Source organism: Curcuma longa, chromosome 19 (genome assembly GCF_044706935.1).
Source record: "Curcuma longa cultivar G26 ecotype Majalengka, Jawa Barat chromosome 19, ITB_CL_G26_1.1, whole genome shotgun sequence".
NCBI lineage: Eukaryota > Viridiplantae > Streptophyta > Magnoliopsida > Zingiberales > Zingiberaceae > Curcuma > Curcuma longa.
The window spans coordinates 2,916,211-2,943,458 of NC_133879.1; the positions used below are offsets into that span (position 1 = coordinate 2,916,211).

At 40.4% G+C, this 27,248-nt stretch overlaps 1 protein-coding gene across 1 annotated transcript; it reads left to right on the forward strand.

Moving 5' to 3' along the window:
- The first annotated feature begins 22,366 nt into the window (after positions 1-22,366).
- Positions 22,367-26,381, forward strand: LOC141812612 (deoxyribodipyrimidine photo-lyase). The gene is made up of 8 exons (XM_074700626.1): positions 22,367-23,047; positions 23,145-23,385; positions 23,776-23,933; positions 24,053-24,089; positions 24,174-24,232; positions 24,511-24,592; positions 25,743-25,814; positions 26,035-26,381. The coding sequence occupies exons 1-8, from the start codon at positions 22,374-22,376 to the stop codon at positions 26,236-26,238; spliced, it is 1,527 nt and encodes a 508-aa protein (XP_074556727.1). The 5' UTR covers positions 22,367-22,373; the 3' UTR covers positions 26,239-26,381.
- Positions 26,382-27,248: the final 867 nt, after the last annotated feature.

The following is a 27,248-nucleotide window of genomic DNA, read 5'->3' on the forward strand; positions in this document are numbered from 1 at the left end:
AGAGTAAATGGTACACCATTTACGACCTGTTGCTTGGCTCGACCAACGGGAGAGAGGAGAGTACCGCTGAATGTGAACGTGGGACAACAAGGAAGGAGAGGGAGAGAGAGAGAGTATGGATCATAAAAATTAAATATTTAAATTATAAAAAAATTAGTATGATTGCATACGTATCTTTTTTGAGCTGTTCTTGAAACTTCGATGGTTTGAATAAGACTCTTGATCAGGATTCAGGAATCAATACACACAAGGAAAAGTAAACAGTATATAGAACTGGTCAGGAAGTTTTTGATCTCCTTGAAAATAGGTCATGTTCATGCATTCTCACGGATTGCGAAAATAGGAGGGTGCATTTGATTTTCTGAACTTTAAAAACTTTATAGGTATAAATTGAATAATGTTACCTAACGACGCTTTTTTTAGGAACTAGAAGTGGCTCAAATAAGATGTCCTTAAAACTGAATATACCTATATACTAATATTATGTCAAACATAGATATAAGTTTTTGGAAGCTTGAATAATTAAAAAATAAAAAAAAAAGATTTTAGGCAATTCAATTAGAACTATCTGATTTTAAAAATTAGTTTTTTACGCCAGAAATTTATATTTATATTTTAGAAATATCTAAATTAAACTCTCCTCTCTCCCTTTATTGGTCGCACCACCTCTTTTGGGTTCAAATCCGATAGTGCTTCTGACTTTCCGTGCTCGAGTGGGTCTCTTGTCTGCAAATCAACATCAGTCAACATGGGTTGGCGTGATCCCTTTGACGGTTAAGTTAGCATAGAGTTGAGAAAGGGTGCCTTCTTAGGAAGAAGGATTTTGGCAAAAGCAACAACAAGAAAAATAATAGTTGCTCAAATCAATTACTGTCTTGATTCAGACTACTCACAACGAATGACTAAGTTAGCTTCTCTTGATGCCCAATGCCCCTTATATACCATTGAGACAAACCTCCACATGGACAGACCTGACAGTCTCATGCGAGGGTAGAAGTGTGGGTGCCATCACCTCGTGCCAAGGTCAACATTTGACATACAAGACATATTCGAGTGAGGATCTAAGGTTGACCTCTCCTCACCTTACATGACATCATGTGTACCCAATCTGTACCTCCTCCTCCTCCTCCTCCTTGCACATGGGGCCCTGTTCAACTGGTCAACTAATGTCATCTCCCTCTAGATAGCTCTTGTTATGTTCATGCTTAAGACCTTGCCACCTCTATCAAGATCACAAATAAGGAATCATTAACAAGAATGATTAGGCTCAATAAGCGGAGGGGGTCAAATTCAGGAGAGATATTCTCGAGCGGAGATGTTCTCATATTTCGAACGACGTATTGAGGATGTTCCTGAGCGGGGATGCTCCTATATAGTTAACTAGTCATGAAAAGATAGAGTAATAGGCTCAGTTAGCTTTCCCAAGGAGGTACCCGAGCAAACATTTTCTAAAGCGGTAAAATACCTGAGCCAATCGACTGCAACTTCTTCACCCGAGTAGGTTATTCACAATGTCTTTTCAGAGATGTTTTCGAGCAGCAACACTTGACTCTACCTTGATGTTTTTCCGAGGATGATGTTCCCAAGTTGCTTTCACGCTGTCTTGGTGTCTTTCCAGGGACTTGACTTTACCTTGGTGGTGTTTTTAGGGATGTTCCCGAGTGGGAGTGTTTCCCAAGCCGCAACACTCGACTCTGCTTTGGTGTCTTTCCAGAGATGTTCCTGAGTGAGGGTATTCCCAAGCCATAACACTCAACTCTGCCTTGGTGTCTTTCTGAGGATGTTCCCGAGTGGAGACGTTCTCGAGCCGCAACACTCGACTCTGTCTTGTTGTCTTTTCAAGGTGTTCTCGAACAGAGATGTTCCCAAGCCATAACACTTGACTCTGTCTTGATCATGCTCTCTGATCACGTCTTCGATTGTCTGACATAGACCTACTCGAGTATATCTACAGTCCTACCTAGGGCGATCTCTGTGAGACACATCATAATTGTATCACCTTAAAACATGTGTTTTTACCTTAAAATGTGCCAAATAAGTTCATGAAAAAATATAAATATATGTCTCGAAAACCCAGAGCTATCAATAAGACAACGAAATTTAAATCTTAAACAAGACAAGTTGACATTTTATAAATATTTTTGATATTTTGATAGTCTTCTGGGTTTTTGACATCAGGTCTATGTGGCTTCTTAACGTTGACACCACATCTTTCACTCAAGGTTCCAACTTTGTGAGATGAAATGGATCAGTACATCAACATTTATAGACCGACATCTTCAGTTGAGGTGGTTTAAGTTGAGTCATTTAAAGTTGTTAGTCTAAGTTGGAAACATTCTGAGCTGAGCTAGTTCAAATTGAGTCATTCTAAGCTGAGCCATTCCTAAGGCTCTGTTTACTTCATACAACGGATGAAGAAAAGAAAGGAATCCCTAGAGAAAATAAATCCCTAGGGAGGAGAAAGGAAATCTCAGCACCCGCAGAGTAAACGGAGGAAGGAATAGCGTTCCGCAGAGACCTCACACCCGCCACCATCAACGGGCGCTGGAGCTCAGCACTCGCGCAGCACCGACCGAGATCTACTTCGTCATGGAGTACGACCTCAAGGTCTCCGACTTCAGACATGTATTGAGCATCGATCGATCTCCATATCTTCTTCTTCATCCTTTTCCTGTGCATCTTCTGGTTCCTCATCTGCAGTCGCATTGTCTGTCATCTTCTTGTGCAGCGACTCTTTCCCAAATGAGAGCTCGAAACTGCAAAACATGCAGAACAAATGAAAGAATCCCAAGCATCTTTCTATTCTCAGATGCCATGAAGAAGCTAAATACCGTGTAAAGACAGCCAGATTGCTCGTCTTGAAATGCTAAATAAATGCTACATCGACTCACAAATAAAACCCAACAGAAAGAAAGGACTTACTCGATCTGCTTTTCCTTCTTCGAGTGAAGCTGTTTCGCCACTAGAACTCTATCGAGAAGGGGCTACGAGGGAGCCTAGGTCGACATTTGTTCCTGTGCCGGCAGCAGGCGGACGGTGAGCAGGGACAGCGAGCGCTCTGGTGAGGGTGCGCCGGCGGCAGAGGAGAAGAAGAGAAGAATCGGGTGCGCAGGCGGCAGAGGAGGAGAAGAATCGGGTGCGCCGGCGGCAGAGGAGAAGAAGAGAAAAATCGGGTGCGCCGGCGGTAGAGGAGGAGAAGAATCGGATGCGCCGGCGGCAGAGGAGAAGGAGAAGAAGAGAAGAATCGGGTGCGCTGTGCGAAAGGCGGAGAGAATTTTTATTTTTATTTTTCGATCCGTCCGTCGCGTTCCGCCCGATTTCAGGGTGCCAGATTTTGAGGAGAAAATGATCCGCTGATGGATAAAATTTTCATCTTTTCTTAAAAATTTATAAAAGTAAACGATGGACGGATACATACTGAGGAAAGTTTTCCTCTGATTTACTTTCCGCCCTCCCAAGTAAACATGGCATAACTCTTCAATCCGAGCTCTCTTGCTCAAGATCCTGAGTTCCCAAATTCTCTAGTCTGAATTGCCCGAGCTCCTAAGTTAAGTTTTCAAGCTCTTGAGTTCTCTAATTCGAGCTCTCTAGCCCAAGCTGCCTGAGGTCTTGAGTTCTTGAGCTATCCAAGCTCCCAAGTTCCTAAGCTCTTGACGATTATCAATGTGGCATCTCCTAGATGTGACCTCCCATCTCGTACAGGTTATAACTCCGTGTCATTTGTCCTTGCACCTACTATATGTCAAATCATATTTGGGCATGATCATTTGTAATTACAGATACTAACTTAGATATGACCTCACACTTACCATGTCATCCCAAGTCATATTGAAACATATCCGTTAGAAAAAAGGGGAAGAATCTCTCTCGTTAGTGTTTTGTTTTTGCATTCTTTCTACATTCATCGTTGTGTGACTTTTACGAAAGAGGGGGTTTGTTGAACAACTCTAGTGCCTATTGACACTTTTGTTATTGTGTGCAAACAAGACACTTCCGGTTGTGGAGGAACCATTCCCATCCTGACAACCTCCGTATCGTTCGATCTTTGCACAGTCACTGGCCACTTCAGCATCCAACATAAGCGGTGGCTTTTCACAGCATCATTCACCATTGTTACTATCAACGCCAAAGAAGATAAACAATAAAACTTATAGGAATATAAGGAAGGACGTAAAATGGTAACAATGAAATTATAGAGAGCATTTCCACAATGAAGTAGAGGGTAAAATTATAAAAATAAATCTACAGAGGGCATATTTGAAGCCAGGAAACATCTGAGGGTTAAAACGAAATCTACTAATACTAAAATTATTAAAACTAATATTATGTTTACTTCACAAGATGGAAAGGGAAAGGAAATGAATTGATAGTGGGAAAAAAATCCATACGAAAGGGTAAAAGAAAGGAACGATAAAAGAATCAGGAGACATAAATAAAAGAAAAAACTCAACAAAGGAGGGAAAAAGGTAGATAAGAAAATACAAATAAAAGAGAATCATAGGACGTCTTTCTCAACTTAATCGCCGCTGTCTTCTCCTCACCTTCGTCGATCCCAGCACGCAGAACTCTAGCTTCCACCTCTCCATCCTCCACTCCTCCATCGACAACATTATTTGGTCGGCCAACTGTAATGCCTCCATCCTCTCTGGCGGTGTCGTCACCCTCTCCAGCCATAGCCTCTCCATCGCTCTCCTTGACAACACTGTCGTACGAACCACCCGAGCCCTCTCCTCAATGCACGCCCTCCGCCTCCTTGATTCCAACAACCTCCTCCTCCTCGATGCTGCTAACGCCACCCTCTGGCAATCGTTCAATCACCCTACCAACACCCCTCTTCTTTGGCCAAATCTTCTCGCTGGTTCACCACTCACAATGTTTGTTTCTCTTGTCGTGGAAGTCACAATAATTTCCACCAAAAGTATAATTATTTAATTATTTACACAATTATACCCAACAATTGCTATTAACTAAACATATACAAGAACACCAAAGATTTAATGAGGTTCGGCAAATAATGCCTAAATCTACAAAGTAGGAGAGAACAATAGAACTTGAATATAGGAAAAAATACTAATCCAGATTCACAAAACTTGTTGCCAAAACAAATAAGGATAGGAGTCTTTTTATAGCCTTAAGACTCTTCCATATTTTCTAAACTTCCAATGTGGGATTATAATTTTACCAAAATCAACAAATCTCCACCTTAGTAAAATTTCATATGATTCTCTTATAAAATCAATTTTCAACAATATTGATCAAGTCTAAACAATGTTTAAACTTGATCGCAGTTATCACTTTTGTCATCATGTTAGCAGGATTTTCAGCGGTTTGAATCTTCAGAATTATGATTCTGCCTTCTTCTAGAATCTCATGTATAAAATGATATCGAACATCAATGTGTGCTTCGTCCTTGTATGATAAACCTGGTTCTTTGCTAAATGAATAACACTTTGACTATCACAATGCACTTTGATATGCTTCTGCTTCATTCCCAATTCACATAGCAACCCTTGAAGCCAAATTGCCTCCTTCACAGCCTCTGTAAGTATCATATATTCTACCTCTGTCGTAGATAAAGCAACTGTTGACTGTAAGGTAGACTTCCAACTGACTGATGCCTTTGCAAAAGAGAACACATAACCAGTAGTTGATCGACACTTGTCCAAATCACTTGCATAATCAGAATCACAATATCCAACTACACACTGACCATCTTGTTTGTCCTGTTGAAATACCAAATCAAAATCTACGGTATTCAAAATATATCGTAGAATCCATTTCACAACTTGCCAATGCTCTTTTCTAGGATCATGCATATACCTGCTTACAACTCCAACTGCTTGTGAAATATTGAGCCTAGTACACACCATTGTATACATCAAACTACCAACAACATTTGCATACGGTAATTTTGACATATATTCCCGTTTTGCATCATTCTTTGGTGACATGGATGCAGTAAACTTGAAATGAGAAGCAAGTGAGGTACTAACTGGTTTTGATTTTTCATTCATACCAAAATGTTTTAGTACATTCCTCAAATATTCTTTCTGAGAGATAAACAAAACCTCCCTGATTTTCTATCTCTTGATATTTCCATGCCGAGAATCCTTTTTGCTTCATCAAGATCATTCATCTCAAACTCCTTGTTTAATTGGCTTTTTAATTTATGTATTTCTGTTTGACTCTTGGCTGCAATAAACATATCATCAACATAAAGAAGAAGATAGATATAGGATTCGTCTTGTAGCTTACAAAAATATACACAATAATTATATTTGCTTCTCGTGTACTTTTGCCCTATCATAAACTTATCAAATCGCTTGTACCACTTGTAAGTACCGATGAATTCAAAATATCTCCACAATGGTATGATATTGTCTACTTTGGGCCTAAGCCCTTATGACTTTGTTCTTTGGCTCTCCCCAAAAGGCCTCATACCAATGGAGATACTTTCCATCCTTTTAAACCCATGATCTTTCCCATGTGCTTTAGATGTGGGACTATGTTTGCACCCTTGCAAACCCAACAATCCCCCCTCAAACAAAGGACCATAGGCCCCCCTCAACGTCATTTTTGATGTCTGAATCCTCGACCCACCAGGACTTTTTACCCCTCGGTCCATCCGACCTATAGACTTCCACCTAGCCGCAACTAGGACTCTTTTTTGCCCTCGGTTACCTGACCTACTAGGACTTCTCACCTAGTGTCTGGTCCTCTTAATTCAGATATGGGAGCGCTCATTTCCTTTGTTTAAGGTTCAACCCACATGGTTAGATCTGGATCATGACTCTTCCGGTGGTTAGTCCGGTAAAGAGCGGTCTCGCTCTGATACCACTTGTAAGTATCGATGAATTCAAAATATCTCCATAATGATATGATATTGTCCACTTTGGGTCTAAACCCTCATGACTTTGTTCTTGGATTCTCTCCAAAATGTCTCATACCAATGGAGATACTTTCCATCTTTTTAAACTCATGATCTTTTCCATTGCTTTAGATGTCAATTATGTTTGCACCCTTGCAACCCAACATCATCAAAATTATTTACCTCATAGTGACTTTGTTCTTAATCTGGCTCTGATTCTGCCTCATAGTCACTAATTTGGAGATTTGTCATGAACTCAGAAATAATATCATCTAAGTCTGACTGTTCTTTCCACCATGTTTCCTAGACAATTGAGATTGTCTACAGCTGCAAGAGCCGGATAATCATCAGAAATAGTAATAACATTGAAGTCAAAGCGTCCACTGGATTCACCCAATGTGTCCCAGATGTGAACAGGTTCTGGTTCTGGTTTATCTAGAATAATTAGATTGACCATGTGTACTTCCTCATCGTCCTCATCATCATCCTTGTTATAGGTTGGAGCTTTGCTGGATGATGCTGCTGCATAATCACCAAAGCGCAAAGAAACGCTTCCATCATAGTTAGCAGTAGTTATCATAGATGAGGGTGTTACCGGTACCGTTACTGAGGACGGTTTTAAATTCCATAATTGAGACTGGAATTTCTTGGTTGAGTATTTGGTTGCATCAATAGCTCTGACCCCCTTAGACCGGAGGTATTCTGCAACTTTCTCAATCTTGAAGGCAAAGCCTATATTCGACGTATTTGACAGCCGAGCAGTGATACTTCTTGTGATTAATAGGTTCGCCTCAGCTCCTTCCCAGGAATCATATCCTCGGGTTCTAACAGACAGTTGAATGTGTCTGAAGAAATCTTTGATGGTCATCATGATATCAGGCATAATGTATACCAGTTGGTTGCCTTCTGATAAATCTACTTCTAGGGCCGCAATAATCCCTCTTTCGTCGGTACCCCAGCGGGTATCCCTGAAAACACAGAGCGCCAAGTTACCAGTAAAGCGCCTATGTAGAATTTGGAATCGTACCTGGAGAACACCCAGGTGTATAAATTCAAACCCAGCTTGGCTCAGTCTGTCATAGGAGTCTTCTGTGATAAAGCTTCTATCCTGTTGGTTTAAGCCTGTTACCAACATACGTTCCTCAGAACGAGAACATATACACGCGGTGATGTATTGTATCACGCCGCGTCTGAGAGTACCTTCAGCAGGTACAGTTCTTGGCCCTTTGTTGCATGGACCTCTGTAATTCTGTTTCAGGGTTCATTAGGAGAGCAAGTGTATGTTCCCTAGGTTGTACTCCTAATATCATGCGTCCTATGTTGCCTATTGATCTTCCCAGGCGTTGTGCTTCATACCGTGCATGCGCCATGCGCCGGTAGTCACGTATCTGGTCTTCCACTAAGGGTGTACCAGGTTCGTGTGTAACAATAGTACCTTCGCCTTTGTTGATGGAGGGAAGATTTCGCTTCTTAAGGCCATTTAACCTGTAATCTTTTTCAAAATATCAAAAGGGTTTTGATAAACTTTAATGGTACCCTTCTTCTGTTGGAAGTCTTCTCCTTTCTTTGTCAGATGCAGGTTGTCAAGCCGATTGATTACTGAATTTAAATCTGGCTGTGTTGGCTTCTGTGCTTCAGCTAGTTCTTTCTTCAAGGCTGCTACCTCAGCTCTTAACTGGATCACAGAATATAAAATAGAATTGAGTTGTCTGGTTATAGTAGGTAGCGTTACCAGTGGCTCAGGTTTTTTGGTAAACAGAACACCAGATGTAACCAATTGCTTTGTTTTTCTGTTGTCTCTTCTTCTATGTTCATCCAAAAGAGATTCTTTAAATGATGGATTAGCTCTTCTTTTCCACCTTCTTTGTAAGCTCTTCAGGATTTTTCCTGTTTTGAATCTTGGTTGCTGCTAATTTTGACAAGGAACATCTTCAACGTTGGAATTAGAAAGCGGTCTCCCATATTCAGCCTTCATAGCTGAGCAGATTTCGCCTTGGTTTTTAGCACCAGGTCAAGTGTCTGTTTTTGCTCTTTGACAATTTTTAGATCTTTTGCAGCTTTTGATTCATATTGCTGAAGTTTGGATTCAAAGATGCAAGCAATTTTGTTTACCAAGGCAAATAGTGCCTTCTTCATCTACCAGGAGGTTGTGTGAAATATAGAAGTAGAGTCAAGATCAACAATTTCTATATTAGCTACGCCAAGAACAAATTTATTACCTTCATAAACTCCACAAGGTTTTGGTAATAAAGACAGATCAGGCTTACCTTTGTTTGGGTTATTCAATAATTATTTAGAAGACACCTTTCTAAACATAGTAGATTCAACAATTAAGTCACATGCTGTCCTGTGTTTTCGTTTGCCTTGTATTTTTAGTTCCTCCAACTGATCTGCAAACCCTTCAAGATACGATGGTATTGAGACATTTTCTGAGGTCATCAGGTACCTGTCAATGAATTCTTGAAAGGGTACTGGTGCTGTAGGCTCCTGATGCTCCTGATTTTCTCCTACAGACTCCTTCATAACGGATGTAGAGCCAAAACCCTGGCCTCCTCTTCCAGTTTCCTCCAGCTCTCCTACCTCATATACGTCCGGGGTGGCAATCTTCTCAATTATTAATTGAGATATCCTGTCATGGCAGTTAATTATAAAGACTTCTTCAGAAATATTTGCTATTAATACTTTGACCTCTCCTCGGTAATCTTCGTCAATAACTCCGGCATTAAGAATAAGGCCTTTCAATGCCATACTTGATCTAATTGCTAGTCTCCCATAGGTTCCTTCAGGTAATTGAACACAGATACCTGTTCTCACCGTGGCCTGAGTACTGGGAAGTATCTCTAGATTTTCTATTGCATACAGATCATAGCCAGCTGCTCCTTTGGTCTTTCTGACAGGAAGCTTTGCATCTTCATGAATTCTCCTTACATAAAGCTTATGTGCTCCTTCATCTTGCAACATCATAACATCAATTTCCTCCTGAGCTGTGAGGCAAATGTCTTCTCCTTCTGATATAGAATAAATATCTGAAAGATCAGATTCATTAAGACCAACAGATACAATATCATAGCCTTTTTCCAGATTTAATGATTCTAAAACTGAAACCCGGTGCATCAGTTTCCTTGGGTTCTTACACTCTGATGCATAATGGCCTTCTTCACCACAGGCATAGCATCTACAATTTTTCTTTCTTAAGTTGAGGTGTTTTTGTTTGGCTATTCTAACATGTGAAGAGTGTGGCTTCCCTTTATATGAAGTAGTTTTTCTTGCCCCAAACTTCTTGCCCTCTCCTCTATATACCCCATGAACAGGTGTTCTCCCACACATGTTCATTCTTTTCATCCGGCTCTGGAAGTGTGCTTCTTGACACATTTCATTAATATAATTTCGAGTAAAAATTATTCTGCCAGGAACACCAACAGTGTTTGTAGGGTATTTGGCTTTGAATGCCTTTTCAATCCTGTCACCCAAAGGCCTGGGTAACTTGGTAAAGAATTCTGTGGACAATTCATCTGAATGCCACATTCTTCCAGATTTTGAAGCAAGATGGTAATAATCAACAGTGTATCTATGTACTGCAATGTCAGTCATATCAGTACATACCAGTGACTTCAGGGTTTTGTAGGCTGCTTCTTGTTCATTAGTTGTGCCCATCTGGGGATTTTCCAGGAAAAACATTATCCTGATCTTGTTAAGAATATTTTGAGTCCCGTTTGCCCCCAAGGCTTGTGACTTCATCTGCTCATATTCATTGGTATACTTCATACGCCAGGTCACAAATATCTTCTTTTCAGATTCTCCTAGAAGATTTTCAATATACAACATCTTGTCTTCAGGATTTTCAAATGCTTTGTCAGCCAAGTGTAGCAGCACTGAACTTTCCCATCTGTCAAAGACTTTGGAGTTAAAATCTTCAGGCATAACAAAAATAGACCCTCTACCTGCATTTGCTGCTGGCAACTGGTATAACTCCGAGCTGTTATTCCATCTTCGTGGTCTGGTTGTGGGGGGAAGAGGAATGTTATCACTTCCCATCCACCCAGTGGCTGTCACCGCAGGTGCATATGCTGGTATATCCATCTCAGTATCTGCGGGTGGTCTATAGTTGCTGATGGCTGACTCATTCGTTGACAAGACTTGCTCTGCTGCAGCTACAACTTTCTCAGTGCTAATTAGTTCTGGATAATCATCATCAAAATTGTTTACCTCATAAGAACTATTTTCTGGTTCAGATTCTGCTTCATAATCGCTGATTTGAAGATTTGTTATGAATCCGAAATAACATCCTCCGAAATAACATCAGATTCGGAGTCAGACTCAGACTCAGATAATTCCCTTTCCCTTCCCACCATGTCTTCCAGAAAATGGCTATTTTCTGCAAGGGGATAATCATCAGAAACATCATCAGAGATGGTGAGAATATTGACCTGATGAGGTATAGCGTGTTCGGTTTGTGGAGTAAAGCCCGCAAAGTCATCGTCCTCATCCCACATAGGTCTGGTAGCAGGGATGAATGCTGCATCATATACCGGGGCATCATAATGAACCAGATAGTCATATCGCCCGCTTGGTTCTCCCAGTGTATCCCAACGGGGTTCCTGTTCCTCAACTATGAGTAAATTAACCATGTATGTTTCGTCTGCTGTTTCATCATCATTAGTATTGTAGCTTGGTGGTCTGCTTGATGAGGCTGTTGTATAATCACCAAAGCGCAATGACATACTGCCATCATAGTTGGTAGTGACAGTCATGGATGAAGGTAGTACTGGTACTGTGATGGATGAGGGTTGCAGATTCCACAGCTGAGATTGGAATCGTTTGGTGGAACACTTAGTTGCATTGATCGCCTTAACTCCCTTTGATTGCAGATACTCTGCAACTTTGTTAATTTTAAAAGCAAAACCGACATTGGGAGTATTAGATAACCTGGAAGTAATACTTCTAGTAATCAATAGGTTGGCCTCTGCATTCTCCCATGAGTCATATCCGCGGGTCATAATTGATAATTGAATATGCCTAAAGAAGTCTTTAATAGTCATCATAATATCAGGCATAATATAGACCAGCTGTGTACCTTCAGATAAGTCCACTTCCAAGGCTGCAATAATTCCTCTTTCATCTGAACCCCAACGGGTATCCCTGAAAACACATAATGCCATGTTTCCAGTAAAGCGTCTATGCAAGACTTGAAACCGTACCTGGAGTACTCCCAGGTGTATGAATTCCAGTCCGGCCTGGGTAAGCCTTTCATAGGAATCTTCAGTGATGAAACTTCGATCTTGTTGGTTTGTGCCGGTTACCAACATGCGTTCCTCAGAGCGGAACATATATACCCGATGATGTATTGTGTCACGTCGGGTCATGTACAGAACTTCAGCTGGGACGGTTCGGGCTCGTTCTTGCATGGATCTTTGTAGCTCGGCTTCAGGGCTCATCAGGAGTGCTAGGGTATGCTCTCTGGGCTGTACCCCCATTATCATTCGCCCAATGTTGTTGATTGTTCTGCCTAGCCTTTGAGCTTCATATCTGGCATGAGCCATTCGCCTGTAGCTTCTTATTTGGTCTTCTACAAGAGGTGTACCAGATTCATTGATGGTCATAGTTCCATCTCCATCAGTTGTTCTTAGAGCCATTTTACTTTGATATCTGCTTTAAAATTTCGAAAGGGTCTTGATAAACTTTGATCTTTCCCCTCTCTTGCTTGTATTTCTCACCGGCTGGTGTTAGGTGTAGGTTGTCAAGCTTTCTTACTACTGCTTCCAGTCCTTCCGGGGGTTTTCTGGCTTCCCGCAGCTCCCTTCTCAAAGAGTCTACTTCTGCTCTTAACTGTAACACAGTATATAGAATAGAGTTAAGCTGCCTTGTAACTGTTGGTAATGATACCTGAGGTTCCGGTTTTTCGGTGAAAAGAACTCCTGGTGTAGGCCAATTGAATTTTGTAGCAGATGACACTTCTTCTTCTAAGTTCATCCAAACAAGGAACTCTTTAAGTGTTGAATTAGCACTTCAAGCTTTTCCACCTTTTCTGTTAGGGTATCAGATTGCTCCCTTATAGGCTTTAGTTGCTCACTTACTTTTGCTACAAGCTCTTCAGTGTTTAGCTTCTCAAGAGGTCTTTTCTTCAAATATTCAGCCTTCAGTAGCTGAACTTCTTTCTTCAGGTCTGCTTGCCCTTGAATCACCTGATCAAGAGACTGCTTTTGTGATTTTGCAATACTTAGTAGCTCTTTTACACCTTGAATCTGTAACTCTTGTTCCTGCAGCTTGTCTCTAAGTTGCAAAGTATGCCAGCAATTTTGTTTTAGTAGAGCAAAAAGTGCTTTGTTTCCCAAATCTACCCTATAAGATGTGACCAGAAGATTATGAGCAATACTTTCTTTAGAAGAAGTTTCTAGATTAAGATAATCTAGATCCTTATAATTGTTCCATGAATTTCTCCAGATGTTGAATTGTTTTTCAAACTCAGCAAGGTCTTTGTTCATAAACACAGAAAGGGGTTTTATCAGGAATTTAGAAGATAGGTCCAGGCTCACCTTTGGTTCAAGTTATTTCTTTTCCTTACAAGATTATGTCCTATACCAATTACGTCTTACTAGCTACCCGTTACTCCTTATGGTAACCTTCTAATGCTTCAATTATTATCCAAGTATGTAATCCCCAAGTACTTCACGTGGTGCCAAATCTTTAGGAGGATACTAAGAGCTCTCCTGGGCTGACATGGTCTTAACGCCCCTCCTGGGCTTCTCGGCGACCTTAAGCAACGTCCACTCCGGCTCTCCAACTCCAATCAAGGAATCGGCTCATTTTTCTTCAGGGATTACAAATCTTTTCAAATAATGTCGCATCATATTTTACCAGTTCAGAGTACATGAAAAGCTATTCGACTTATCTTGGTTCTAGGAAAACAGAATCTTAATAAGGTAGAAATAACCCTTACCTCAGGGCCAAGACCTTGGAGATTTCACCCCAGCATTTCCATAAGAAAACCTGAACTTCTGCCGCCTGCCGAGCCTCTGCCACCGCCTCGCCGCCTCGTCGCCTCGCCGCCTCGTCGCCTCATCGCCTCGTCGCCTCGCTGCGCTGCTGCTTCCGGCTTCTGATCTTCGTCATTTAAATAGGTATTTCTCCGTCAATCTTGCTCGTAAATCTCCTCCCGTGATCATCACAATAGAAGGAATCGATTCCTTCTCGCGCGTGATCGACAGAAGGAATCGATTCCTCTCGCTCGTGATCGTCGAATCCTTCGACGCTGCAACCCGACGCACGCGAGCGGCTCTCTGTCGCTGCAACCCGACGCACGCCAGTTGTGTGCTGTGCCGGTCGAGTGCCGGTGCCGGTTCCAGCGCGGAACGGTAAATCTCGGGCGTGCCGCCCGGCTCGGCTCAACATTTTAATCCCTGTCTGCTTCTACGCCGAAAGGCAGGAAAAGAAGAGACCAGCTGGTTCAGCGAAGACGGTGAATGGACCTCGGGTGGCTAGGCCACAGGCATATCAAATTTTACGCTTGTTTTCTTCCCTTTGATGCAATGCTCACAAAAATCCAATTTGCAAGCCTGTGCTCCTTTCAATAAACCTTGATCTATCAGCAATTTCAAGGACTTTTCTCCAGCATGCCCCAAACGCATATGCCATAACTTGGTTGCTTCTGACTCTTGTTCATCAGTTGAAGTTGTTACTGCTGTTGTCCCAACAATTGTACTACCTAAGAAATAATACACATTATTTCTTTTCCGAATTCCCTTCATTATCACAAGTGCACCAGATATGATCTTCATAATCCCATCTTTCATCTTCACTTCGAAACCTTTAGATTCCAAGGTTCCAACAGAGATAAGATTTCTCATCAAATCCGGTACATAATGAACACCTGTTAAGGTTCTGATTGATCCATCCTGATTTCTCAAGCAAATTGAACCAATTCCATATGTGTTAAGAGGAGAATTATTTGCTGTGTAGACAACTCCACCTTTTAGCTCTTTAAAATCAGAAAACCATTCTCGATTAGGAGACATATGATGACTACAAGCTGAATCTAGCAACCATGAGCTGGAATTGTCAATTAATGGTGTAGCAGCAATTGTGAGGTCTGAATCTGCATCATCATACTCAATTACATTTGACTCTGCAACACCCTTTCCCTTTTCAGATTTGTTTTTGTTTCTAAGTTTGGGACAATCTTTCTTCCAATGCCCTTTTTCTCGACAATAAGCACATTCATCTTTACTCAATCTGGACTTTGACTTAGATCTTCCTCTCCATCCTTTCTTTTGACTCTGCGAACGACCTCTTACAACAAGAGCTTCTGCTTCTATAGTTGTGTTTCCTTGTTTTTCTTTTTTTCTTAATTCATAACTATACAAGGCAGCAGTTACTTCACTAAGAGACACATCAGCCTTCCCATGAAGTAGAGTAGTTTCAAGATACTCAAACTCATCAGGAAGTGATGCCATCAACATCAGAGCCAAATCTTCATCATTAAAAGTCACGTCCATATTCATCAAATCAGTTACCAGTTGATTAAAACTAGTAATGTGATCATTCATAGTGGTACCCGAAACATAGTTAAATCGGAACAATCTCTTTTTCATGTAGAGTTTGTTCTGACTACTTTTCTTCAAAAATTTCTCTTCTAATGCCATCCATAATTTATTTGCAGAAGTTTCTTTAGAAAATGCATACTTCTGCTCTCTAGAAAGGCACGATCGAATGGTACCACATGCTATTCTATTGATCATCTTCCATTCTTTTTCTTCAACATCATCTGGTTTCTCTCCTTCAATAGCAATGTCTAAACCTTGTTGAAAAAGAATATCTTGCACCTCACTTTGCCACATACCAAAATGACCAGTACCATCAAAAATTTCTACTGCAAATCTAGCATTAGACACTGCATTTCTAGCCAAGATTGAAGACGAAGAAACTGTTCTTGTCGATGTCATTTCTTCTATAAATTCTAGTTAATAGCAGACAAAACGGAATGCCAATAAGCCCTGAAAATTTCTTTCTGATGTGGTAGATCAGCCTAAGTTGAAACCACAGAGCATACTCAAAATAAACTCGGCTCTGATACCAATTGTTGTGGAAATCACAATAATTTCCACCAAAAGTATAATTATTAAATAATTATACTCAACAATAGCTATTAACTAAGCAAATACAAGAACACCAAATATTTAATGAGGTTCGGCAAATAATGCCTAAATCCTCCAAAACACTATCAAATATTTCACTAATTTATGAAATATTACAAAATATTACAAAATAGGAGAGAACAATAGAACCTGAATATAGGAGAGAATACCAATCCAGATTCACAAATTTCTTGCCAAAACAAATAAGGATAGGAGTCTTTTTATAGCCTTAAGACTCTTCCTTATTTTCTAAACTCCCAATGTGGGACTAAAATTTTACCAAAATCAACACCTGAAGCACAACAAAAATTATTTACAGACCAGAAGCTAAAAGACTTGAAAGTCAAGAATTATCTGTTCTAAGCCATTGATCGAACTATTATGGAAACAATCCTTAACAAAGACACTGACAAACACATTTGGGACTCCATGAAGAAGTACTAGAGTTCCACAAGAGTCAAAAGGGCACAACTCCAAGCCCTTAGGAAGGAGTTTGAGATTCTACATATGCAAGAGGGTGAGAGTGTTGATGCATACTTCGCTCGAATGCTTACTATCGCAAACAAGATGGAGATTCATGGTTAAAATATGCAGCAAATAGTGATCATTGAAAAGATCTTATGATCAATGACTCTAGATTTGATTATGTTGTATGCTCAATTGAAGAATCTAATAACTTTGACACTTTAAGTCTTGATGAGTTGCAAAGCAGCTTATTGGCACATGAGCTAAGGATGAATGGACATGGAAGAGATGAGCAAGCATTAAAGGTGACCTACAATAAGATTGGTGGTGATGCAAGGAAAGGGAGAGACGAAGGAATAGGTACAAGGAGAGGGAGGCAAACATTCAATAAAGCAATGATTGAGTGTTATAAGTGTCATCAATTGGGACACTTTTAGTATGAGCGCCCTAAATGGGAGAAAGAAGTGAATTTTACAGAGCTAGAAGATAAAGAAGAATTATTGTTGCTGATGTCATATGTCAAGCTTGATTGAGCAAGGGGAGAAGATGTTTGATTTCTTGATTTAGGGTGCTCTAATCATATGTGTGCACACAAGGAGTGGTTCTCAGATCTTGATAAAGAATTTTGAATTTATGTGAAGCTCGGGAATAATTCCATAATGGTTGCATTGGGAAAGGGTAATATCAGGCTGCAAATTGTTGGAGTTACTTAGGTAATTACTGATGTTTTTTATATACTTGAGTTGAAAAATAACTTGTTAAGTATTGGACAATTGTAAGAAAAGGGTGTAGCTATTTTGATACAACATGGAGTATGCAAAATCTATTATCCAGGGAAAGGGTTTATTATGCAAACAACAATATCTGCAAACAAGATGTTTATACAACCTACAAGAATTCTACCAAAAATTCCTACCTATTTCTAAATTTCCAAACAACTCTTGAAGACAATACTCACCTTTAGCACTACAGATATGGGCATCTATGTTTCAAGGGTCTAAGAACATTGCAAAATAAGCAAATGGTAAGAGGGTTACCACAATTGAAGGTATCATCCAAAATTTGCATTGATTGCATGGTAGGAAAGCAACATAGGAATGCAATTCCAAAGAAGAGTTTATGGAGAGCATCACAAAGATTATAGTTGGTACATGCTGACATCTATGGACCCATTACACCTACTTCCAATAGTAAGAGGTATTTTATAAGTTTTATTGATGATTTTAGTTGAAAAGCATGGATATATTTTCTTACTAAAAAATCTGAAGCTTTTACTATCTTCAAGAATTATAAATCCCTCCTTGAAAAAGAGACAGGAGTTTTTATTTGTAGGATCGGAATACGCGCTAGAGGGGGGGTGAATAGCGCGTATTGCTTTTTCGAATTTGTTTGTTTTTCTGTCAAAATACTAAGCAGCGGATATTAAAACCAAAACACAAGGACACGCGGATTTTACTTGGTTCCTAACCCCCCAGGGTTAGTACGTCCAAGGCCTAATCACGGGAGGCGCCCGTCCACTAGTGGTCTCCTTTCCGAACGGTGTTCGGAGGCGGAGAAACCCGTCTTACAGTCCGTAAATAAACAAAAATTAAAGACTGAATGTAAATACAATTAATAAATAAAATCAAACACTTTTTTGCCGATCTGGAAGTCCTGAGCGCCGCGCACTCCTTCTGGATCTTCCCCGGTTGCAAGCGTCTGGCCTCTTTTGCGTTTCACAGCACTACAGAATGATTTGGGAGGTTTCTGGCTTGAATGATCTCGTTTCTGGGCGTTCACCTCCTTTTATACTGCCCCTGAGTCGACTCCAGCAAGCCCTGAGTCGACTCCAGCTTATGTGGTGGATAAATCTTCATTCTGGACGTTATCCCTTGCCTGGGTCGACTCAAATGGGCTTCTGGGTCGACTCCAGCCCTTGGAGTCGACTCCAGCCCGAATCTGGGTTGACTCAAAAAACCTTTTTTGTAGATCTCTGAAAGGGCTTCCAACGCATCCAAGTTTGCCTCGTTCTGAGTCCCGAGTCAAAAGTTATGGCCTTTTGAAGTTGAGCCTGCATTATGGTTCCTGAAAAATAAGCATGCATACAACCAAGCCAACCTAACTTTACCTTGTGGGTCTAACTTCGGATTTCTACCGAAATCCTAGGTTAGTCTGACGCCTCCTGTTCCACTCTGGGAATGCGCCCTTACCCACTCCACTCAGGAGAATTTATGCCAACCAAGTCCTCCAGACTTGTTGGACTTGTGCTCGGCTCTGTCGTTGCCCCCCAGGACTTGAAATGCAACTGATCCTCCTGATCAGTCCATTTTTCCGCTGCAACTTGGTCCTCCTGACCAAGTCCAGCCTTCTGCAACTTGGTCCTCCTGACCAAGTCCAGACTTCTGCCTGGTGCACTTTGACTCTGCCAAGACTTCATGCCTGATCCTCCAAATCAGGACTTCCCTTTGCCTAGCCTACAACTAGGACTTTCCCTTGCCCAGCTTCACTCACCAGGACTTCCCTTGCCTAATCTTTCAGATTAGGACTTCCATTGCCTAGCCTAACCGACCAAGGCCTTCTCGCTCACTTCCACACATCCAAACAGGCAAGATCTTAGTGCATCTTGCACCAACAGTTAAAAGTATGTTATCGGAAAAGCAAGTTCTAAAGATTTTTTGGCCAGAAGCAGCAACGTAGGCAGTGCATGTACTCAATAGAAGTCCTACATTGACAGTAAAAATATGACTCCTGAAGAGGCTTGGAGTAGTGTCAAACCAAATGTTGAATACTTTCAGATTTTTGGATGCATTGGTCATGTTCATGTATCATATAGTAAGAGAAAAAAATTGGATGATAAGAGTCTTTGGTACATGATGCTAGGGATGGGAAAAGAATCTGACATATAGACTATATGATCTAGCATCCAAGACGATAATTGTAAGCAAAGATATAATTTTTGAAGAAAATGAGCACTAGGATGACAAAGTAATGAAGAAGTGGGACTTGATATCCTCGAACGGGGAGAAAATAATGTAGAAAATGCACATGATCATAGTGAAAACAAATCTGAAGAGGAGGTAGCAGCCAAAGGAGAAAGGGAGGTCAATTTATCTGCAAGCAAGTCACCTGGAGAGAATTCTCCAACATCTGAAGAAACCTTATAAAAAAGAAGGCAGAGAAGAATATCATTCTAGATGGAAGATTATGTGGGTGGGGAAGAATTCTCTGAAGAAGACGTCAAGTAACAATAATTTAGTCTTGTTTACCTCCACCTCAGATCCAACTACCTTTGAAGAAGCTATTCAAAGTTCCAAGTGGAAAGCTACAATGGATTTGGAGATAGAAGCAATTGAAAGAAATGAGATTCAGGAGTTGACATATTTGCCTCAAGGAATGAAAAAGATTGGAGTAAAGTGGGTTTACAAAACTAAACTCAACGAAAATGGTGAGATTGACAAATGCAAGGCTCGGTTGGTGGCAAAAGGGTATGCTCGACAACATGGCATAAATTATACTGAGGTTTTTGCACCTGTGGTTAGGTGGGATACGATTCGAATGATAATTGCTCTAACAACACGGAATAGTGGGATTTTATACTAGCTTGATGTCAAAAGTGTTTTTTTGCATGGAGAGCTAAATGAAGCAGTATTTATTGAACAACCATAGGGTTATGAGAAGAAAGGTGAAAAGTACGAGGTGTACAAAATCCTTAAACAAGCTCCTCGTACATGGTATAGTAGGATTAAATCACATTTTGTCAAAGAAGGTTTTGAGAAATGTAACTATGAACATACATTATTCACAAAATTAGGAGATGAAGGTAAAATTTTGATTGTTAGCTTATATGTTGATGATCTAATTTTTACCAACAATGAGAGTATATTTGTTAAATTCAAGAATTCTATTAAACTTGAATTTGATATGATTGATTTGGGAAAGATGAAATATTTTCTTGGTGTGGAGGTGTTACAAAATCCTGAAGGCATTTATATCAGCCAAAGAAAGTATGCAAAAGATGTTTTGGAGAAGTTTGGGATGGAAAAGAGTAATAGTGTGAAGAATCCCATTGTTCTTGGTGTTAAACTTATGATGGATGAAGAAGGATCTAAAGTGGATGCTACCATGTACAAACAATTAGTTGGAAGTCTTATGTATCTAATTGCTATAAGACCAGATTTAATGTATGTGGTGTCTCTTATTAGCAGATTCATGGCAAATCCACCGAACTTACATTTGCAAGCAGCGAAAAGGGTGCTTAGATATTTGAAAGGAATTGTGGATTTGAGAGTCTTCTACCAAAAGGAGGGTGATGGAGAGTTAATAGCATATATAGACAGTGATTATATAGGAGATGCAAATGATAGGAAAAACACTTCTGGTTATGTGTTTCTACTCAGTAGAGGGGTTGTGTCTTGGTTTTCAAAAAAAAATAGTCCGTAGTTGTTTTGTCCATTACTGAAGCAGAGTTTGTCGCAACCGCCTCATGTGCTTGTCAAGGGGTGTGGATGAGGAGAGTATTGGAGAAGCTTGGTCATTCTCAAGGCAAGTGTATCACTGTGTTATATGATAACAACTTTACTATTAAGCTATCCAAGAATCCAATCGTGCATGGACGCAACAAACATATTGATGTAAGGTTTCATTTTTTACATGATTTGACCAGAAATGAAATTGTTGAGCTAAAGCATTGTGTTACACAAGATCAAGTTTTAGATATTATGACAAAACCACTTAAGCTAGATGTGTTCTTGAAGCTACGTGAGCTAATGGGTGTATATGTGGTACCGGGACTAAACTGAAAGCATTACTACAAGTTTAAGGGAGGAATTATTGGAATAATAGTTGAAATTGTCAACTATAATCAGTCCTATTAATTATGATTTAGTCTTACTTTTGCCATGTTATTAGTATAACATAGATTGTTTTTCGAAATTCTATCTCATTATAAGGCCTATATAAAACCAACCATTTATTGATTCCATAATAAAATAGTTTTTCATCTATAACATGCCTCCCCAAATTTGTCGACTATCTTGGGAAATGAGTTCGGGGCGCCAAAAAGCGATTGTGACCTTCCCTGATCATGCCCTTCTCTTGCCATCTGCTATGAAGGCATCAACTTATCCACTTGTAGTTGTTCGACCAACTTATAGACTTGCAATGCCGGAGTTTGCATGACGGTCGATGGATCTCGACTACCCTCTTTAGCCTCCTGCGGCAACCTTCTCCATTAATTATCTCTTACGTAACACTTGACAAAGGAATTGAGAACTTAGCCAACAAGTTCGTGAGCTCGACGATCTCTGACTGCTAGCAACCTCAGAGGTCGCTCGATCGGCTCACTAGGCCGCCTCCTCCCTGCCGTGCGCAACGGCCTCCAACATGAGGTTGTTGGGAAGGAAGAGGACGTTGCTCAGAGCCACCGATTACGGTCGCGTGAGGTTAGTCGTGGAGAAATAATTGTGCACGTTTCGAAGGAGGGAATTGTTTTCCATCCGATTTAGACGAAAACAAAAATGATAAAAAAAAATTATCCTTCTATGGATTTATAAATTCACCTAAAATCTGTTCAAAGAAAAATAATATTTATTTTTTAAAAGTAATAATAGGAAAAAAATATACAATCCATTCTTTGTACGAAGTCAAGTAAATAACGGTAAGTGTTCCACTATGAAAATTTGTCCGTAGTTTTTACTTCTTTCCTCCAAAAAAAAACAAAACTTAAACTGTAAAATGCAACCCCACGTCGGCGTCGCCCGCACCATTTTGGACCAGCACCTCCACTCACTTCCGAACCACCACGTAGACGTGGCTTCATCTCCGTCACAGCCCTCCCCAGTTCCCGCTCGTTTCTTCTCTGGAGGTGTGGGGAGGGCGTGGCTTCTAGACCAGCATCTTCACGCCCACACACCACCGTTCTTCGATCCCAAATGGCAGCCGCAGTCGTCGCACCCAGCTCCGCACCCGCCGCGGTCCACCCGGCCCGCGTCCGCTTTCTTAGGCCAGGCTCCCCCTCCTCCTCCTCCCCTTCCGGCCCCGTCGTCTACTGGATGTTTCGCGACCAGCGAGCCGCCGACAACTGGGCCCTCCTCCACGCCGCTGATCTCGCCGCGCGCTCCGCCGTCCCCCTCTCCGTCGCCTTCTGCCTGTCACGCCGTTTTCTCGGCGCCCACGCCCGCCAGCTCGGCTTCATGCTCCGCGCTCTCCGCCCTCTCTCTCGCCGCCTTGCAGCCCTCGGCCTCCCCTTCTTCCTCCTCCGCGGCGACGCGCCCGATGTCCTCCCGGATCTCTTCCGCCGCCTCGGAGCCTCCACCCTCGTCGCCGATTTCTCACCCCTGCGCCCCGTCCGCGATTGGAAGGACGCTCTCTGCGAGCGCCTCCCTGCTGAGGTTGCCTTCCACGAGGTTGATGCCCACAACGTGGTCCCTATCTGGGTCGCCTCCGACAAACTCGAATACAGCGCCAAGACGATCCGCTCCAAGATCCATCGTCTCCTCCCGGAGTTTCTCGTCGAGTTCCCCAAGCTTCCGGTCCCTGCGGTGCCGTGGGCCGGGGAGGCACCGCCTGAAATCGAATGGGATGAACTGATCAACGAAGTCATTGAGTTAACTCATCAATCCATTTAACATATTTAGAATACCCCAAAATTCGAATCTTGGCATGAATTCGCTGACATCTGCGATTCTCCTTTTGACACATAGAGAAACAGGGGAAGTGCCAGAGATCAACTGGTGTGAGCCGGGGGAGGAAGCTGCGACAGAGATGCTGATGGGAAGTAAAGACGGCTTCTTGACAAAGAGGTTGAAGAGTTACGACAGCGATCGTAATGATCCAGTGAAGCCGAGGGCGTTGTCGGGGCTTTCGCCTTACCTGCACTTTGGCCATATCTCGGCTCAGCGGTGTGCTGTTGAAGCTCGGAAGCTTCGGAATTCCTGTCCCAAGGTATGCCTACTTGCTTGAAGGGTGAGTGCCTTTTCAATTTTTTTCCTGCAATGCTACATTAAAAAAAAAAACTTTTATGTCATAAAACGCAGTGTAGACTAGTAGTGAGCAATCTTGTCTTGTTGTACAATTTGTCTCCGGGAAGTGATTGTTTAACTATTTTGTATTCATGTAATTACAGATTATTGTCCAACCGTGTTAAAGAAATTTTGTTGGATCTTTTTTTTTAATAGTTAATATATTAGCTGCAAATTAGCAAGGAATGCAGTTACATGTTGTTCAACAATTTAGACTCTTCTTCATGCAACTAATGGTAGGATTTGTAACTCTCTTTGGAAGTCACTAATAGAAGAATAACTGATATGCATGTTGCGAATGAATGATGCACAGTCGGTGGATGCATTCTTGGAGGAATTGATTGTGAGGAGGGAGTTGGCTGATAATTTTTGCTATTACCAACCTCATTATGATTCGTTGCAAGGTGCATGGGAGTGGGCTCGCAAGACCCTGATGGATCATGCTAAAGATAAACGAGAGCATATTTATTCGTAAGTGATTCATAGAATTTTACATTAGCCCATCTTTACTTTTTGATTGTTGAATCATTTTATATTTGCAAATAGTCTCCACTGTCATCCTGGTTGCTTAATTTCTTTACTCTTTGTAGGCGAGAGCAGCTAGAGAAAGCAAAAACTGCTGATCCTGTAGGTTTATGAGTGATATTTGAATAATTTTCTAAATAAATAATGTATACCTGTGCAACTCTTAATTTGGTTCGTACCTTTCAGCTATGGAATGCCTCGCAACTTGAGATGGTTCACTGTGGAAAAATGCATGGATACATGAGGTAAAAGCTTAATTTTTTTTAATCAGTCTTATCCCATATTTATGATTTCCTTTTCATCAATCTTGCTACACTTTGTTTGGTATCCCTCTAGCATTAAACAACAAATCTTCATTCATATTATTATAAATCATGTCAGCAACTTTAGAATTTCGATCTGCTAACAAGTATCGTCTGTGCATCCTTTTAACATTTAAGGCTCAGCTTTAGAATCCCATTTAACCTCTAGAAATTTGTTGGGATTTCTCTTACCATAGGAATAATGTGATTGTGATCAACAGGATGTACTGGGCCAAGAAAATCCTTGAATGGACAAACGGACCAGAGGAAGCATTGTCAATAGCAATATACTTAAATGACAAGGTATAGAGTTTTCTTGTAACATAGTGGAGTTCTTTGTGATGGTATATTGGTTCTGCTTAGCTAGTATCAAAATGAAAAACAGACTGTCTCAATAAATATAATGGTTGCACCACTTCTCTCATATACACATATATTGCACTATTGGAAGATTGAAGAAAACATTCTTCGAACTACTGTTATATATCTCTTTTGATCTGGTAAAGAATTCTCTCATAGAACATGATCACCAGCCATACTGGTAGGCTTCGTTATTGCTAGCTATGCAGATGATCCCTGCCTTAGCTATGTGAGCTTCCAACTATGAATTACATATCTTTATATATGTCTAACAACAGTTGCCTCATCAGGAATCACTTCCTTAATCCTATCATTCAGTTCTTTCTACTCTGCTGTAGGGTAAAAACTTGTATCAGCATGTAATATCAAAGAGGCCTACAAATATTCTTTCCAAATAACTAACATGCAAATTGTGTTAAGAACTATTTCTATTATTGCTAAGAGAACTATGCCATCTCTATCTTTATGTTGGAACACAGATGTCAAGTCCATGCAGATGGAATTTGAAATTTAATAAAAAAAAGTTAAAAGTAAAAAAAGAAACTACTATCCAGTTCATTAGTTGTAGTTCTAACAATAATAATAAAAAAAATTAAGTTAAGATGGTAATAAAACTTCAACGATAACCAATTAGAATTGGAATTTGAAGTGTGGGAAATAAAGGAGATAAAAGAAAATTTTACTTGATGCAAATACAAGTAATTAAGGATTTGAATGTGAGTAGTGATATAGTCGTCCATAGAGTGGGGTAAACATTCATGTAACCATGTATGGTTTTTTTTTAAAGGATAAGATTTATATAGTTGATCCCAAATAGGTGGGACAAAGATGATGATGACAGCAGTTGTGCATAGAGTTCAATGGAGGGATATAGTCCATCCCAAATAGTTTGATAATTCAAATTGATGGCCATGGTGTCTGATAATGTAACTTTCCATTTTTTCATGTTTTGGTCAAATAGAAGCTAGTTATTTCGTCAAATTATTTATAGATTCTTTGTAAAAATATTGAGATGCGTTCCTATTCAAGTTATTTGTTCAAGATCTACTACTGATATTGTGCTTTATTATTATTTTTGCCTCACCACTTACAGTATGAGTTGGATGGGAGAGATCCAAATGGCTATGTCGGTTGCATGTGGTCCATATGTGGCCTCCATGATCAGGTCTGTGTTCCGATAATTATATGCTTATGTTTTCTGGATCAGAAACATTGCTACTATTTTTTTAGTGTTTAATTTGTCATTGATTTCATCAAGCTATGGACTTCTAGGATCCATACACCACCTCCCCAACATTGTTGAGTTTCTTATGTCAAGATTCTGGTGCTCAGTTTAATGTCTGAAATATATTGATGGTGTTTTTGTTGGATATCTTCTATTCCAGGGCTGGAAAGAGAGGCCGGTCTTTGGAAAGATTCGCTACATGAATTATGCAGGTTGCAAAAGAAAATTTAACGTGGAAGGATACATAGCCTATGTGAATAAGCTGGCCGGTGGAATGAAGAAGAGGAAATCAGATACTTTAACGAGTCTTGTAAGAAAACATTTGAAATCTATGGATTCGGTGGAAGATAAGACTGAAAGTTAATCAGATAGCAAATGGCAGTGCAAGGAATTTGAGCTCCACTAGCATTCCAACACGTTAGCCAACTAATTGGTGGAAGCAAATGCTGATTACAAGCACATACACCTAGTTATTCATTTTGGTTGCAACCTCATGATGAGTTTGCTTCGTTGTAACTAGTTTGTGTGTGTGGGTGTGTGTGTGTGTGTGGGTAGGGGGGGGGGGGGGGGGGGGGGGGGGGGGGGGGGGGGGGGGTTAGTTTTACCTGTAGGATAGGCTAATTAGGTTGTTAATCGGTTAACCCATTGGATTCGGGCTTTAAGTGTTTTGATATTCTGTACTATAAAGTCACTGAAGTGAGAACAGAAACACTCCGAAGCAGAATCATATTTATTACCAGGCAGCACTCCAAAGCAGAATCATGTTAAGAAAAAAATATGTAAGATTCCCACAAGATAGAAAAACCCCAAACAAAATTACTTTCATGTGTTATCTGTTGGATTTGATCATATATTTTCCATTATTTTCGGTTATGCCTATGTGCTGAATAAACTTTGTGGTAGTGATTTTTAAGATGATATTTAGTATGATTTCATACAAAGACAGGCTTTGAATTCTTTGTTGAAGTGTTTTGGAATTTAGGAGATGTTGCAGAGAGGTCTTTTCCTTGGTGAAAAGTGTTTTATTATTATTATTATTATTATTTAAAAAGTGTTAAAGGTGAGGGTTCTGTTTTATCATTTTTATTAAGAAGCATTCAAGGAGGATCCAAAGGTTTTTTATACAAGATGTAGATATTGATGTATTCTATTCTTATTGAACTTATTTATTTTCATATAACATACAATATTCTCTTGGCACCAAATTCCATTTTTATCTTGATGTCTTATCAAGGGAGATGGATTCAATCATGTGAAAGTTACTTTGCAATTTAGAATTTAAGATATTAGAAGCACTGTACTAAAATCTTCAAGTTATCCTCTATAATTTATCTATTTTAACATGAACATTAATTGTTACATCTTGAGAGATAT